Source organism: Rhea americana, unplaced genomic scaffold (genome assembly GCF_003343005.1).
Source record: "Rhea americana isolate MKP2758 unplaced genomic scaffold, rheAme1 scaffold_88, whole genome shotgun sequence".
NCBI classification, from domain to species: domain Eukaryota; kingdom Metazoa; phylum Chordata; class Aves; order Rheiformes; family Rheidae; genus Rhea; species Rhea americana.
The window spans coordinates 3,034,745-3,052,214 of NW_028187066.1; the positions used below are offsets into that span (position 1 = coordinate 3,034,745).

The following is a 17,470-nucleotide window of genomic DNA, read 5'->3' on the forward strand; positions in this document are numbered from 1 at the left end:
TATCAATGTAAGAGTATAAACTGTCATAAGGAGAGGGCTCAGACCTGCTGAGGATTTTAGCACTTCCTTCCTATGCCAGAGAGGCTACGGAGGCGTATACACACAACTCTTGAATTTTCGGTTTCCCCTGGGTGCACACAAAACCAGTTTCTCGAGTCCTCCGTCACATTTTTTTTTTTTTTCCTGTCGTCGCCATCAACAAGTGCCTCTCGAGAGCCGCCGGGGGAGCCACAGCTCCCCGCGACATGGCGACTTCCCTCCCGCCGCGGCACCCCGCGACATGGCGGCACCCCCCACACCCCAGCCGCGGCTCCCCGCGACATGGCGGCGCCCCAGCCGCGGCTCCCCGCGACATGGCGGCCCCTCCCCCCACTCCCCGCACCCCGCGACATGGCGGCATGCCCCGCCCTCCCGGCCGACACCGGGACCCGCCCCGCGTCCCAGACCGTCTCTCGGCCGCGAGCGCCGCCTGGCCCCGCTCTGCCTTGCCCGCGGCGCCATGGCGAGCCCCGGTGGGCGGCGAGCTTCCCTGCTGGAGCTGCGGGGGGTGCTGCTGCCGCCGCGGCGGCGGGCCGATGCCGAGGCCGATGCCGAGGCCGATGAGGGCGAGGAGGAGGGCGAGGAGGAGGGCGAGGAGGAGCCGCGCTTCGTGGAGGCCGCGCTCCTGGCGGCTTCCGGCAGCGGGCCGGAGCTGGCCGCCGCGCTGCCCCCGCGCCGAGCTGGTGAGGGGCGGCGGGAGCGGGGCCGGGGGGCGCTTCGTCCTCGTCGTCGTCCTCATCCTGGCCGTCCGCTGCCCTCCCCTGCGCGGCGGCCGCGGCCCGGGCAGCCGCCGGCGCCCCGCGGGCCGCCCCTCTCCGAGGTGGCTCTGCCTCGGGCGCGGGTCGCGCCGGCGGCGGCGTGTCAGAGCTGGGGAGGCACAAACGTTTTCCATTCAAGTTAATTTCGTACAAAGGGGGTTATATATTTATAAAACATGTATTAGAAACATCAAATGTATAAAATAATATTTCACATCTATAAATACATGTAGCCTTTATGACATGTTAAGAGTGACGGCAGTGAGGCTTACTGATCCCTTAGTTTCTGTAGCTTGGTACCTAAAAAGGCAGGTGACTGTGGAGCAGCTAGTATTTTATCTGTAAAGCCCTTATGAAACAGCTAAACTCCACTATGTAACTAGGGGAAAATCAAAACTGTAGTGTAGGCCGAATTTTAGTTGTTAATCCGGTTTGTGTGTGCAGCCCCAAAGTGTGGCCTGAAGCMTGATGTTACTGAGTGTGTGAGGCGGGGAGGAAGGAAAAGCAGAGGCAAACCAGACCTTGCAGAATGTTAAAAGCTTTTTTATTATTATTATTTTGAAACTGTTAATTGCTTATAACTTGGCTGTTTCAGTTGCATGAAATATTTTGTATGCAGATGTGTATCTGAGGAGCATGCAGGCACCCTGGTGCAATATTCTGTGCGACAAAATCATTTAAAAACGTAGCTGAAAATGTAATGTGGCATAAATGGTATGATATTAAACCACATATCAGTATCTTTAATTTTCTTGATAAATAGTTATAACCAAATATTATTTATGCACAGCTGAYGCTTTGAGAGTCATAGTCAGTTGTAATGCTTGTTTCTGTGATTGGTTGTGTTTTTTTAAATACTACTGTGAAAGGCTGCATTAGGTATTTTATGAAAACCTATGCTTGTTTGCTCTTTATTGATACAACTTACAGTACAAATGATCAAAATAAGCTTGAACAACCAAAATTTTTTAATCAAACCAACTGTCTTTCCAGTTAGTGGTAACAATGGTTTATTTTTCTTTTTGAATTTCAGTTATTATACAAGACGAAGAATCCAAAAAGGAGTATGAAGTAGTTGGACGTTTTCCGTTAGTGGGCCCTTGGTGGACAGTTAATGTTAAAATTAAAAAAATGGGATTAAAATACTTTGTGCAAGGATATCCATCGTATTTTCTGCGGACTGATATAGAGGAAAATAACCAACAAGTCTTTTCACTCTTTCTTAAGGAATGTGCTGTTCCTGATTATTTTAAACAAGAATTTTTTACTTGGCTTCCTAGGCAGTCTGTGYTGAGTTTTAACAAACTTGAAGAAAAACTAAAACAATTCCAACTTTCATACTTAGAGAAGAGGAAGAAGCAAGGAGATACCAAGGATTTTGATATCTTTCAGTATGTTTTGAAATCTTGTAGGTATATTGTGTGCTATTTTGAAAGTTTTATAAGCTGATGAGTTGTGTTTTTAAGATACTACGTTCAGGCTATCATGTCCTCTTGTGAAGGGTATACTTAAATGAATTTTTAATGTGCAAAGACTCTCTCTTAAATTTGAGGGCAGTGGGGGATTGCTAATGCATTAAAGGTGCAAATACAGTTGCAGATATATAAGGACTTACTGAAGTCTGTGGGTTTGCTAACTAGAATTATCTGCGCTACAGATGCAAAGACACTGATGCTAGCACTGTATGGTTTACTGCGATGCAATGAAGGCTTATGGATTCAACGCTTAAACAAGGCAGTATGGCATTTTAGGGCAAGTAGTGTTCAGAAATGATGCAGCCAGTTCTTTGCAGTGCAGAGCATAGGCTAGTGAGTTCAGCTCAATCCAAACGAGCAACGTTGAATTGGTTAAGTGTATTTGCAGCCTTTTCATTGTATTGAGAGGGCTAGGGAGCATGGTGTGCAAGCACTGTCCCCATGTTGAGCTAATATGAAACCACTGAGGATCCTGTGCTGGCCTTGGTTGGTATGACTACATTCATGTTACAGATTGGACCAGGAGTGTGCTTTTGAAACAAACATCCCTCTTGTCCTCAGTTGTGCTTTGATTCATGTTGTGGAGCATCCTCTGAGAGTATGGACTGGATTCTGGATGAAGCTAACCAAAAGATGTGCTCCAGTAGCACACCTAACATATGACTAATGACATTCAGTCCATGGGACCAAACTATAGCTAGTCTGAAACAAAACACCCTGAAATATGTATAGGCGGAATGTCTGAGGCATGCCCACAGCACCAGCTGTTCTGTTTTGCTCTAAATATCTGTTTCTGTTATGCCACATTGCTTCCTAGAGTAGATTTGTTCAGTCCTAGGTTGGTGCTGTGTGCACTTACATATCAGTACTATGGGATGCAGTACTCTGAATTCCACCTTTAAATTCGGCAGCAGCTGTGCGTAAATCCATACAGCCAGGTTGGGTCTMGTATTACATGCAAGCAAATGAAGCCTTCCAATACCTAGATTACAGGGCAGCATGAGGTTAAAAGATGGAAGTGACTCTTTTAGAGCCAATTGGTATCTGACAGGAAAGGCACTGAGACAGAGCTCATAGCTTCTGCTGGAGTTGAGGCGACTTTACTCCAGATCAAATGTATAAAGAGGGGAAAAGTATATTTTCGTAATTCTGTGTACTTCGTTTTTGTTGTTTTTGTAGCGTTAAAAAAAMCCCACCTTTTCATGACTACAAAGGGATTGCAACCTGTAGTGTTTGAAATACTGATCTAGTGCTCTGCTTGAGTTTTAATGGGATATATAGATCACTTCTGATTGAGACTTGTTTATTCTGTTCATAAAATYGCCTGTGAAGAAGATTGCGCAGCATGTTGTGATATCCTGTTCTCTACTGTTGTACTTCGAAGATTTTTTTGTAATGCCTAACTTAAATGACTTTACTGCAAATTGATCCTTCTTCTCCTTTCTCTTATTGGCAATGGAAACAATTACCTTCCTGTATGCCCTGTTGCTGCTATTACTGTTGTTGCCTTTTAATTTTTTTTGTCATTATTTGTTCCAGAGTCAAGCAGTTTATGTTATTTTTATTTAGCAGTAGTGTGTGTTGACTCTTTAAAACTGAGCATTTGCTTCCATGGAAAAACACGGGTTTCATTTTTGCCTTTCTGTAGCTAATATAGTTACAGGAAAATGTAGTTAGCTGAGAAAAATGTATGTTATAAATTTGAACTTCTGAAATTTCCTTAGCACCTCWTTAAAAATTGTGTTTTTTTTCTTGCATATTAAAAGATAAAAATTTTGAAAGTTCTCACTTTTTTTTAACTATCCATTTCTAAAGCGATTTATAGAAAAAATCAGTTTCATCCTCCCTGTTTTACAGATTCCAAAACTGATGCACACAGAGGGAAAATAATGGCCTGAATTCAGGGCAGAGCACTGTTTTCCTAAGTGCTGATCTGATATTACAGAATTACAAGTCCGCTTTTCTATTTTGGATTGCAAATGTTCTTTTGTACATTTGTATGCAAATTACCTTTAGATAAGAGAAGGAGGCATGATGAACTCTGAACTGACTTTTTACAAAATTCTATTAAACATGCAGTTTAAACCACCTTTATAATATTTATTTTCCAAATGAGCATTTTAGTTGCTGGTTTTATCTGTCACCTGTTTACTTTTTTTTTTTTTTCCGTCATGGCAGTTCAGGGTTCATTTAAAAATATTCTTAAAAGAGTTACAAAGAGTAAGAAACAGAAAGATATTAGGGATGCTTTGGATATGGAAGAGTGAGAGGGATAAAAGTGAAAGTGTATTTATAAAAGTGCCTTTATAAATTATTTTGTATATTGTTTAAAACTCTCTTGGTTTATGGTGCATTCAGTTGCAGGAAAGGCAGTATTGGTAGCTATGAATTTTCCAGTGATCATGGAGTTCTTACCAGTTCTTCTGCCACGCCATTTTTGCTGTATTTTGGAGAAAGTGTGTTGGCAAAAAGAGACTGAAAATAACAGTGGTGCAGATGTTGAGAAAGAACATTTCCAAGATGTCTTTCTAACAAAATTGAATGATATATTAAAGAATGAGCCATGGAAACTTGGATTCAGCAGGGTAAGTAATATTAAGTAGGGTAAGATATGTGACGTTTATTACATTTGATCTTCATTGGACCATAATCCTGTTCTTTCAGTTATGTTCAGTGTATGAGCTGGGCATTTGTAGGAGATAACCTTTAGTTAATTTGAAGAGGATAATTGATTATGCTTACTCTTAAGAATGTTTATTTTTCAGCTGGTCTAGAATAACTCAGTGTCAAAAGATTTAAAAGTGATCATGTTACAAACTTTGTTTAGTCTTTTTTATAAGGAATAGAAAATTATGTATTAGAGGTAATCAGACCAAAAAAAGCTAATTTAAAATGACACTTTTTTTATATATATAAGCAAATGGAATCTATTTTTAGTATCTAAGTAGTGTGTGTGTTTTCATARCAAAATAAATCCTAGTGATTTTGTAAGAGGTCATCTGGTCTAGTGGTTCTCTCTCTTTTTTTTTTTTTTATAATGAGACTTGCAGTTGCTGCTTTCCTTCTCTTTTTCATTTGCTGACACCACCCTTGCCGTGCAGCCATGACTAAACCTAGTACTCAAACATGAGCTAAAGCTCAGTAGTGCAGAACTGCGGTGAGTTAATCCCTTTGCTTCAGCCTACCAGTATTATCACAGTGCCTGATGTTCTGACTTTTCTATTCTAGTGTTTCAGATCTTTTGCATTAGAAAGCTTTTCCTAACATCTGGTTTGCCTATTCTTCATTGCGATTTAAGCTTTTTTTATCTCTTGTTCCCTATACCGAGCCCTGTATTCTCCTTGCAGTTTTTTTTTACTACTTGAAGACAATCGTTTCTCTCTTTGGCTGAGCAAGCCCAATTCTTCTCCCTGCCCCCCCCCCCCAACAGTAGTTAATCTTCTCTGTACGTCTCAGTCTCTCACAGTATTCCTCCAGTCTTGGTAAACTTCATCTGTTCCTTGAAGTGCCGTGTCTGAAAGCTGGATACAGCATTCTGGCTGATACCTTACCTATGCTTTGCTTTTGTGGTAGGTTGTGTCTGTATTTGAAATTGTGATAGTTAGGTGTGCATCAAATCAGATACACAAGTTGTCTGTAGTACCCAATTTCTGTTCAAGGTTTTTGGTTTTAAAGTTTTGGTTTTGTACAGAAGAATAACAGGAAATTGTTCCCTCTCATTTTGAAATATTTTGCTTTCATATGGTTTGAAAAGCAATATAACTTTGTACATTATAAAAAATGTATGTATTTTGTAGACTTCTACCCAGTGAACTGCAGTTTGTATTTAGTGACAGGAATGTTATTCAGCAAGATAGTAGTATCTTCTGAAATAAATAAATCTGTGTTTGCTTTTACTCTCTTTGGGGAGAAGATTACCTATAGAGARCTGAACCTTCCTTATTGCGAAGCAGCATGGGCAGCCTTCTGTCAGTGCAAACATGTCCTCTGGAAGATTCCTGAATTGCAGAAGAATGCATTAATTCTGTATGATCAACTCAAGAAACAATGTAGAGAAATGGGACATACTTATGAAGATCAAGATGAATTAACTCGTTTTGTATCTAAAGATATGTCTATTGAGCATGCTTGGCAATCTCTTGAATTTTTGAAAGATCAGCACATAGTAATTAGGGAGAAAAAAATGGTGTTTCTGCCTCATCTTTACAACTCGGAAAAAAACATAGCAATGCACATAGGTGACCTTTTGTCAAACCATTCATGGCAACTAGATGTTGATGTGAGACAGGTACTTAATGTTTCTGAGACATCAAGAGAAATAGTAGATACTAAAATGAATGTTACCCAGGCTCATGAAATGGAGTGTGCTAAGGAAAATAGTTCAGAAAATCATGATTGTGAAAATAGCTTCCTTAAAAAGGAAGTGGAGTCTACATCTGGTTCCCAAAGTAAAGCAGAGGTAGACCTAGATCAGGTGACTGCTATGGAAAAGATTTGCTCTAATCCTGTCACAATCATAAGTGGAAAAGGAGGTTGTGGGAAGAGTACAATAGTTAGCTGCCTTTTTCGTCACTTAAAGCTGATGGAAAAAGAAGTGGAAGCTGCTTCTAAGGATTTTGAGGGAGACCTGGATGCATCTGAGGAATGGAATACATTTAATCATCATTGGGAGTCAGAAAATACTTGCACAAAAAATCTTCTGAATGTATTATTTACTGCACCTACAGGGAGGGCAGCAAGCCTTTTGAGTGAAAAAACTAGGTTTCCTGCGTATACCCTACATCAGGTAAGGATTTCTCTTTTTTAATTATCTTTTAAGAGAAGTTTTGGCAATGTCATTCTTGTTTTGAATAAAGCTTATTATTGACTTTTGTTATGATACTTATAGCTGTTAATAATTTTAAGGTACAGCTTGTCAGTATGTGAAAATCAGCATCAGGAATCTTAATGATATAAAATCTGTTATTTGCTGCATCTTTTTTTTCCYCTACTTCTTATGCACTTCTCAAATTTCTGCCTTTCTAGAGCATCAGATCTTTTTATCGTATCAATTTTTTGTACTCTGAGTAATCTACAGCATTTAAAATTAACTGCAGAAATCTTCCCTAGACAGCAGAGCTGTTTTCTAGTCCTCTGTTGCGTAGAAATCGTGTTGATGCCAGCACATTTATGAAGAGACCGTAGGCTGGGGTTGAGTAATGAGGTGGATTTCATTCATGCCCTGTTTTCCTAACTACTGTAAATCTTTATAGCATATGTTTTACAACARTTTTTAGAAAAAAGCAGAAATTAAACTGTTTGTTAGTAAACTTAAGTCTCCCTTTTCCTGGGTGATGGAAGGTGCGGTGGAGAGTGGAGGGGTGGAATAACTTGTGTAAGTAAAAGTTGCAATAATACAAAAGATCCTGTAAGCTTGTCTTATCCGTGTTGGGGACTGAGTAGTTGCCTGTACCTCCTCCACGGGGAGTGATGGCTGTTTATTAGTACGAACAAGCAGATGTAGCAAGAAAATGTTGTGTTATTGAGCAGCCTAATGGCTGATCTTGTATCCTTTCAGATGCTTGGAGGAAAGAAGTGAAGTAGCCCTGCTCTGTGGCCTGCCAGTTGTTTTTCAGAATTGGTGGGGCAGTCATTGTAAATAGTTTTCTGGAGCTTTAAGTGAAAGCAAACAGAGCAAGGTATGACTTGAGCAGCAAGGACCTGATGTGTTCAGAGCAGTGCTGGGAGGGGGAGACGAAGCTTGGATAGTTTACAGTTAGGGAAACCACTGCAGTAGATCTAAGGGTTTCCCACTTACAGAAAGGACATTACATAYTTAGAATAAGAGCAATTTCTTTCCATATCGGATGGTGATATTTCTACTACATAGAAGCTTCAGAATTTGATACAYAGAAATTCTCAAAGAGGCCATGCAGATCTTTCTACATTAAGGCTACCTAATTTGAGGATGCTTTTGCATTTGTGTAAGTGAGTGTTGGTAATCTCAGCTAGAAATGTGTTCACTGAGGAAACAAATAAGACCGAATGGTTGAGTCTTCTGATTCTTTACAGGTTTAAGTTCAGAACTTCAGATAGTACCTCTAAATACAACATCAGAAGAAAACACACTCTGRCTACCTTTTTAAGATGATTGTTTACAGTTGATTAGTTTCAGAACTCAAATTATTTTGTTTTGTTTCTAGATCATCTATAGTTTTAAATCATGGAAGCAGAGTCAACAACTGCCATGGAAGTTTTCTACTGTGACAATTCTGGTTGTGGATGAAGGAAGCTTGGTGTCCGTACAYATTCTTAGTTTAGTGCTGAAGCTCTTATGTGAGCATGCTCAGCTTGCCAAACTTGTTATTCTTGGTAAGTGGAAAAATATACAATTAGGATTATACAGTATTTAATAATACACAATATATAGTGTAAGCATCAGAGCTACCACTGCTCTTGCTGAGTCTTTAAAATCTCGAGAATGTCACACGTTGTTCTGTTCTTGGATATCTGTTCATGTGAAGAGTCCAGTGTGCTTCAGCTGTAAGTGTGATATTATTCTGTTACTTGTTACTGGTGATTCTGATTCTGCTACTGATTTGTCTGATTCTGGAAAATACTGTGACTTCCGTTTAGTAGCTTCATGTTATGTTTTGAGACTCGGAAATTTTTCTGATTTCCTTAAGCTTAAAAGAAGTTAGTGTTACAGTATGAATCAGATATTAGAAGAGAAATTATATCATGAAGATCTTATTGTTAGAATCAACTTATTTTTAATATAGAAAGGGAAAAAAAAGAATGTAAAATCAGGTCTTTAACCTCTAGCATCTTGGACATGCCATTTATAGCATTCAGTTTTAGGTATGTAGCTTTTGAAGTGTGTTTGGATAAGGTGATCAGTATCTTCGTTATGCAGAATCATTTGCAGCTACTAGCAGCACATTATTGAGTGAAGAATTAAACTACATTACAGCTTGGTTCTAAGAATCTTGAGGATTCTTGAAAGTTTCATTTCACAAATTATATTGGAGAAGCATATGATTGCTGTTTTACACTCGAGGAAGGYTGAGTATTCATTATTTTCAGTGATTCTTTTTAAGATATATTTTCAGAGATACTCTGTTGCTCCTCACAAATATTAATTCGTGGGTTTTTTAGGTGATACTAGACAGCTCCCAAGCATAGATCCTGGTAACATGCTAGCTGATGTCTTCGAGGGCCTAAAATCCAAAGGACTATCTGTGGAACTGCGAACTAATCACAGAGCTGAATCGCAATTAATTGTAGACAATGCAACGAGGTAGGATTTCCTTATGCTCATAAGAAGCATTATTTTAGTTGTTCTGGTCCTTTATCTGCAAAATAGTAGTGCATCAGGATTTAACTTTCTAGTACTGTTTCTGTTGCAGGTTCTTACTCAAAACTGATAGCATTGATTAAAAAAAAGAAAAAAAAAGGTTTGTCTGGAGTATTTGTATTGGAGAATATATTTAAAAATCCTGAAATATGCTGGAATATTCTTGAGTCTTATTGGGGTATTAAGCCCTTCACTGTCAAATACCTTTAGCTGTGGCCAAGTGAATTGTGTTTTCTAATTGTCACAATCTGTTTCAGTGGAGATAGTTGGACCTCGTCCAAGAATAAGAGTTAGCCAGGTTAAGATTAGTGAATCATTAAGTACATGAATAGTTAAGATGTCATAAGTCATGTATYGTGCAGCTTGTGATAGTGGAATTTTGCGTGCAGGAGATCAGCTTGCAAAGAGAGGGCTTTGTGTCTAAYTGGTGCTCAGCTGTGGTGCAGAACCTGACTGCGTGCGCAGAACACTTTAGATACTCAGAAATTATTTGTAATTTGTTCTCTATGAAAAGTTTTTAAGAAGTGGCTGATAAATGTGACTGCTGCTAAAACAGGCTAAAATACATCCAGTATTTAGATGTGAAAGGCCATAAAGTGATAGTTTCTCTCTTTATTTTTTCTGATACATAGAACCTCTAAATGTTCCCAGTACTTGCATTACTTTCTGTATGGAAGTAATCCAGTCCACATGTTCTTTATAAAACATGATACAGCAAAATCTAGGTCTGAGTGCTCAATACCTTTTGATATCAGTGAAAGTTTTAGTATAATCTGAATTCTTGCAAGATGTCCAGAATTACAATCAATGTTACACAGTCCCCTTCCGTCTGCTGCCTCTCTTCTGTTCTTGGTAGCATTTCTGTGTTACTCCAGATTCCTCCTATGAGGAGGACTATACCGATGATACTAAATATCTACTGTACCGCTGAAAGGTTTGGAGAATAAGTTACCATTTTTTCCCTGTGAATTTAAGTTATGCTCAGAAAAAGAATTTTCAGTGTATGTATTTTATAGTAGATGAGCAAACACTTGTAAATGCTAAAATTCAGGCTGAAGCAGAGGGTACACTGGAATTCTTTAACTGGAAATCATTTTTCTTTTCTGTTTTCCCACCACTCCTGTTGTCAAGAATCTCTAATCGGAAGCTTCCTGAATTTGATGAAGTGCTAAAAGTTGCTGGTTGGAATGAAGAACTGAAAATGCCAAGCCCTGAGAAGAAATTCATTTTTATTGCTTTGCCCTCTGGTGGGGGCTGTGACAGTATGTGTGTATATTCAGTCTGTGATCTTGACTTCCCCTTTTGTAAAACATACACTATTTGGATGGAATGAACAATTTTGAAATGTTTTAGTCAGTTGTTTGTTTTGGGTTTAAAAATAAATGTTAGATTCATAGTTTACCTTTTGCCTTACATGAATGGACACAGCAAAACCTGTAAAGGCAGAGGATACTCTGTCGGGTTCCATCTTCGAAATGGGAGCGTTACATTTTGAAAGGGAAGAGTTGCAGCTTAGATCAGCTTTTTTGTTGCGAATGAGCTGTCAATCCTTATAGGATTAAACTTTTTGAGAGGTGAGGGGTTTTGGGTAATGGCAGCTCTTACAGGATAGTGTTGGGACAGGAGTGTGCTCTCCTGAAGAATCAAGAAAATGGAAACAGGGAAAGGCTCTTACTAGAGGAGACACCAATATTTATTTCAAAATGTTTGGAGTTGAGGTTAGTCTTTTGACCATTATTGGATAGGTGCCTCCACTTTATATGCTTTGAAAATACATATATGCATTGCAGTGTAAAGTGGAAAAAAATAAGCATGAATATTATGACTTCACCTTACTTAAGTAACTTATTCAGCAAACACAATACTTAGATTCTGCAAAATGAATTTCTTCTAAATGTATAGTTCCATGGCTTAAAAATAATCTGCTKCTTTAATGTGCTCTATCAAAACTCTTTTACATGAAATATATTCTAGTCAGCTGTTTAATAAAAAGAAATAAGAATTTCTGTCCTTCCACATGACTTTTATCTTCCCAGATTTTAATTGTAGGATAGCTGCTTGATGCTTTTTTGGGGAAGTATATTTGTGCTATTTGTGGGGGTGTTTTGTTTTGTGTTTTTTGAACAAGTTGAAATGACAGTGAAGCAAGAAATAAGCTAAGGCAATTTCATACTGAATTATATTTTTCRCTCTTAAATTGTTTGTTCTGCATATTTTTATACCTTATCTTTTATGTCTTCTAAATCAGATTTGCAGACTGCCATAAAGACTTTACTTAAAAAAGGACCAGGATTGCAGGATGCCAGACAATCACAGTTCATTGCTTTTAGAAGGTAACAGAGCATGTAGGCAGACATTGAAAAAATCCTTGCTAGCAGCCATGATCTAAAAATGTCTGAATGCATCGAGTTGGAGAAACTAGTGGCAGTACTGTTAAAATGCTAGAGGGAAAAACAGGCCTGTGTCTTTTCCTGTGCCTTCTGGTTGTCCCCTGTTTCTCCATGGAGAGTAACTTTATTTTTCTGTAAGCATAATGTTATTTTGTACCATGCTTTTTACCTTTGTATTCATGTTCATCTGCATTGTTTGTATTAAGGAAACAAAGAATGGACATAAGTGGTCAGTCTTTGTACTGGATTCTCCAAGAGCCTGTGCTGTGGTATTTGCTGACAGTGCAGAGTTCTGTGGAAGGGAAAGATGAGGACTTGACTGCTTGGAGGAACCTACAAAATAAAGTAATGCACCTTAACCCCATGAGATGAGATTATGTGGTCAATATTCAAATATTCAATATTCCCCATCCTGGAAGRGGAGAATTCCAGGGAGCCTGGTGGGCGCATACAACCTGCTGCTTGTGCTTATGTCACCAGAGCAGATGGATGTTCATCACTGGCAGAAGATACATGCATTTTGATAATCTGATGAGGGCCAGATTTAGTCGTATAATCTCATGTGCATTAGTGCTCCTGTTAGCGGTAGATGCCTACATCCTGGGTATTTGGAAGCACAGTACCAGTCATTTAAGAAGGAAGAGGTGAGATGTATGGCTCTAACAGGCTTCCAAGAAGGGCAGGAAATGTTGGTTATCACTGATAATGATGTGAACTGTCACAGGGACATAAATAGTACAGGAGATCTCATAGAAATGCTGAAAGTATTGCTTGTACTGGAGTCCATAGCATTACACTTCCACTTTACCCTTCAAAAAGGGTACTGAAAAGAAGAAAAACTTTCTGCTTTTATTTGTGAAGAACTTCTTCTTAGCAGTTAAAAACACTGTAGGTTGCTAGTGTGCAAATAAACTGATGTATAAATTTTAGCAAGTTTATGTGTTTGTTGTGAACACTGAGCAACTCTAGAGTCAGTTTAATTTCTCAACTTGCTTGCAGGTACTATACTGTTATTTACAGTTTCCATTTAAGATTTTTCTGTATGTTTACAGGTACTTAATCTGTCTTTAAAGGTTAAAATTCCTGGTCTTTAAAACAAAAATATATAAAATGACCAAATCATGTGTCTAGTTCTAATATAGCCATAGACAGAAAAAAAAAATATATCCAGGCTTCCATTTTTCCTCTAGATTTGCTGTTTATTTTCAAGATTAATGTGACTAATCTGGGTATGCATCATAAACCTCACTGCCTTTCTACAGTAGTATTTCAGCAAAACTATAGCTTTACTGCTGTCTTTTAAACTCTGAATCCAAAAATTGTTTATAGTTGTTCGTAGAAGATCATAACTAAAAGATGCTTTTTCCATTACTTTTTAATTAAGGCTAATGTGACATTGATTGTAATTGTTTTATGTCTTGTTTTCTTTAAATGCATCGATTTTGTTTTCTTGTTCATRTTTTTTATGTTTTAGGCAAGATTGTGATCTAATAAATGAACTTTGTTGCCAGTACTATTCAAACCATTTAACCAGGTAAGCCAGTATTGTGCAATTTTTCCCTTTACCAGTCTCTCTTGGTTTTTGAAGTGTCATACAAAAGGCCAGCAACCTAAAATAAAATTGTAGAACTGGTTTTAGAGTATCATGTAGATCTGATTGATTATGTTATGGGTCATTTTTACTATAAGGAATCTTTCTTTGGTGGGTCCTTCAGTTTCAGCCTGAACTGTGAATAGAAATATTATAAACTAACTGTTTGCATTTAATTTAAATTACTTATCAATATATGAATTTCAGGTTTTTGAGTTATGCTGAGTATTTAAAGTTGATTTTAAACCAAGGTTAATTATTTTTCCTACTATATGATTTCTGAGTAGATTCTGAAATATTTTTGAAAGCAGCATTTCAGTACTGCTCCATATTACTGATTTTACCAAAACTTTTACAAAACATAGACAAATACCTTTTAAATTTAAGAGTTGTCTTAAGTGTTTTGAATATTTTTTTGTTTTATGTTTTGTGTGTTATGTTTTATGTTTTGAATATTTTTAATCTGGCACAAGTATACTGGATTCATTCAGTGGAAGAAGAAATACTGTGTGATTATACAATGCATGCTTTGTGTCCATTTCTCTCTCTTTCTTTTCCTCACCTAGAGACCATAAAAGACGACTTGTATTTCAAACTGATGACAAGATTTGTTGCATGCGAAATACCTATCTCAAGGATCTCTTGCCAGGCCGTGGTTTCAGCAGGAATCCTGATCCTGATTGCTGTGAATACAAAAGTGGAAAACCCCCACTAGCTGCAGAGACTATTGAGGAAGGCAAACGACTGTGCAATGGAGACATATTTTTCATAGCAGATGTAAGTAGTTGGTGCAGGAACTTGCACAAAAATTAGTGGTAGCTGTTTCAATCCTTGCTGAATCCCCAACTAAAAGAATTCACATTTTGAAGGTTTAGTTCACAATAGATGCTTAGTTCTRCCAAAACTGTCATGTGAAAGGCTACCCTATTACAAAAAAAGAGGCAGAATACAACAGAGAATTGAACAAAATACGTCCGTGGGAGTTCATGTAAAACCTGTTTCAGTTGGTCTACTTTTACTTTGTGTTATGAATTCTTGCTCAAATTCCAACTGAAATGCGGTATCTTTTGGATATGGGTAAAAATACAGTCTTTAAATAAAGCTAATGTGACAGCCAGAGTCTTCCCYGGCAGAAAACTAACCTGACAAAAACTTAACCAACTCCCAATCCTYTATTTTTCTGCTGGGTTTGATTGAGTTGAATTGACTTAGCAAAGAGTCCAGTGAATACCAGGATTTGTGCTAGGCAAGGGGGAAGCACAGAGTTGGTGGGACGAGAGCAGACTCTTCCCCATTTGTAGCAACAAAATGTTAAATGGACCTTTTTGGTAATATGTCACGTTGCCCTAAGATAATCTTAGGTAAGTTTTCTGGGGGTTAAAACTTCCTTTTTTTTTTTTTTTTTTTTTTTAGCTTTTTAAAGTCAGGTAGGCTGTGGAACTAGTTTCCTCAAATCTAGTCAGTGAAAGACAGCAATCTTTGAGTTTAGCATCTTCAAAACTATTTCACTTAGTTGACATTGAAGCTATTTTAAATTCAGGGAGAGATAGCATGTAGACTTCTTATGTAGATGTATAGACATTGATCAAACAGCTGATATGAGCTTACTGCTGTGTTCCTGTGCTATGTCTTTAGGATGTAGAAATTAATAAACAGCGCTTACTGACCATCAACACCACATATGGCTCCACATTCACTGTGGTGTATAAGGCATTGAAGAAGCTATGTCATATAAAACATGCATGGGCCAGAACTATTCACACATTTCAGGTAGGAAGCATTACGAGCTGGTAAAACTCTACCATGACTTTATCTATCTCAGTAACGCATTGGACTTTCACCTGAAAGTGTCAGAGGCTCCCCTGAAACTAAAATTCCATGAATGCAGAACAGAAGACACTTTCCAGTGTCGCAGTTCTCTCTGATTTCCTTTCCTTGTAAGCTTTGTTTTTTCATTATTGGAGACGATTTTAATTTGGTAAGAAATTCTTGAACGTATTTCAGGGTTCCGAGGAAAAAACTGTTGTCTAYGTAGTTGGGAATCCAGGTCGTCAGCACTGGCAGCATGTGTACACGGCTGTGACCAGAGGACGCTGCCGAGTCTATGTTATAGCTGAAGAGATGCACCTCAAGAAAGCAGTCACTAACAGGAACATCCCCAGAAAAACTCGCTTACAGAAATATTTGAGAGAGACCATTGCAGAAATAAACAACCGTGAAAAAAACCAAACTTCTCCTCCCCTGAAGAAGAGCTGGCAAAATCAAGAATTTGAGATTCAGTCTGTTTCTGTAACTGCAGAGGCTCCTGGCTCATCTGAACCTGTAACTGACTCGATTAAACAAGAAGGGTCTGCAGTTCTTAGTGAAGAGCAGACCAGTAGTTCACAGCAGATAAGTCCAAATAAAAGACAAAGGAGTCTTACGGCAAACTCGGGGGATGTTATGGAAACACCCGTGGTAAGTATCTCTTTACTGAGAAAGTGTAGAACAAATCATTGCACTCTTTTTCAGCAGTGCAAATGGCCTGGATACTATTACGTGCTGGATTTTTTTATTATTATTATTTATGTAATGATTTTCAAGTTATTAGTAAGATGACCAGTAATCTGTGAAGCAATCAAGTTTGGCAGATACTTTCCCAGGGTAATATATGGCTGATGGGGGGAAAAAATAAATTATAATGCCAGTCACAGTCAGCATTCTGTTGACTAACTTAGACTATATTAACTTGGTCTCTTTGCACAGATGTCAACTTCTTTGGTAACGCTTTGGTTTTGTTTTGACAGACAAATGGAGACTCCCCACTTGCGTCTTCCAGAATCAAGAATCTAACTTTGGAACATATAACTCCTAGGAAGCTTTTCAAAAGCTAACAAGCAATCAGCTGTTGTCCTAATGAGTATACTTGTTTTCYACAGCTTTAAAATAAGGTTTCTGGACTGGAGAAACTAGATATGCAGAGATTTTCAACAACTTTCTTGTATTTCTATTTTTTTGGAAGGGCAGCTTGTTTTAAAGTTAGCCTTTCGTATTTTCAGTGATCTGTTATTAGTAGAAGATATGTTGGTGTGTTAGTCACCAAAACCATWCCATTCTTTTATTTGCACAAAAAAATCAACTTACAGGCCTATTATGAGCCAGATGTTTCCTTGAATAATACATTGGAATTTCTTGGTTTAAACATTCTATCTGTGCCAAGTTGTACAGAGCTTGTAATGCTGCAGCATTGATTAGAAGCTGTTGTTACYTTTCCAAAAACTACAGTGTGCTGTTGAGTCAAAAGCTAGACAGTGTCCAAAGGGGACTTCAGCCGTGTCCGATAGGGCAGAACTATGGGCACGAAGCTTGGCAGGATCATGAATTTCAATCGTGTTATGAACAGAAGCAGCAAGTTTCAATCATCACTGACCCGCAAAGAAAAATTTTCCCCTTGGTATCTTAGGAGATGTAAAACTTGCCAGTGCTGTTTCCACCCAATGAAGTTTTATGCTGCTAATGATCTTGGTAAGAAAAGCAAAATTCCAAGTCACAGTTCAAATAATGTACCTTTTCTGCCCCCCCCCCCCACCATTTTTTCTTCTGTGCTACTTGACTTGATGCACTGTGATTTTCAGGATTAAATAACCTGAATGTTCTAATCAGACTTCAGACCAGCGCTACTAAAATCTGAATGGCTTTTTGTCCTGCCATAACAAAAATTTTTTTATAGGTAAGTAAGTAAGTGTACCACAAATGTAAAGATGGTATTTTTTTTTTTTATTAAAACTGTAATTATATGTGTGTGGAACAAAATTAAAGTAGAAGAGTACTACCTCATTGTTAATGTCTTTAAATCACTGTTTATTTCAATTTATACAGTTTTTCCATACAAATATTTGCAA

The 17,470-nt window shown here is 38.2% G+C and overlaps 1 protein-coding gene across 3 annotated transcripts; it reads left to right on the forward strand.

The window, feature by feature from the left end:
* The first annotated feature begins 499 nt into the window (after positions 1–499).
* HELB (DNA helicase B) lies at positions 500–17,405 on the forward strand. 3 transcript variants are annotated; one of them, XM_085323819.1, is made up of 13 exons: positions 500–722; positions 1,831–2,205; positions 4,631–4,857; positions 6,186–7,058; positions 8,455–8,623; positions 9,410–9,551; positions 10,740–10,870; positions 11,857–11,941; positions 13,473–13,532; positions 14,156–14,366; positions 15,225–15,359; positions 15,594–16,046; positions 16,376–17,405. In XM_085323819.1, exons 1-13 carry the CDS (start codon positions 500–502, stop codon positions 16,460–16,462), a joined length of 3,171 nt encoding a protein of 1,056 aa, XP_085179945.1. In that variant the 3' UTR covers positions 16,463–17,405. The 3 variants fall into 3 exon arrangements, with proteins under 3 accessions (XP_085179945.1, XP_085179946.1, XP_085179947.1); XM_085323821.1 differs by lacking the exon at positions 500–722 and adding an exon at positions 1,472–1,511; XM_085323820.1 differs by lacking the exon at positions 15,225–15,359.
* Positions 17,406–17,470: the final 65 nt, after the last annotated feature.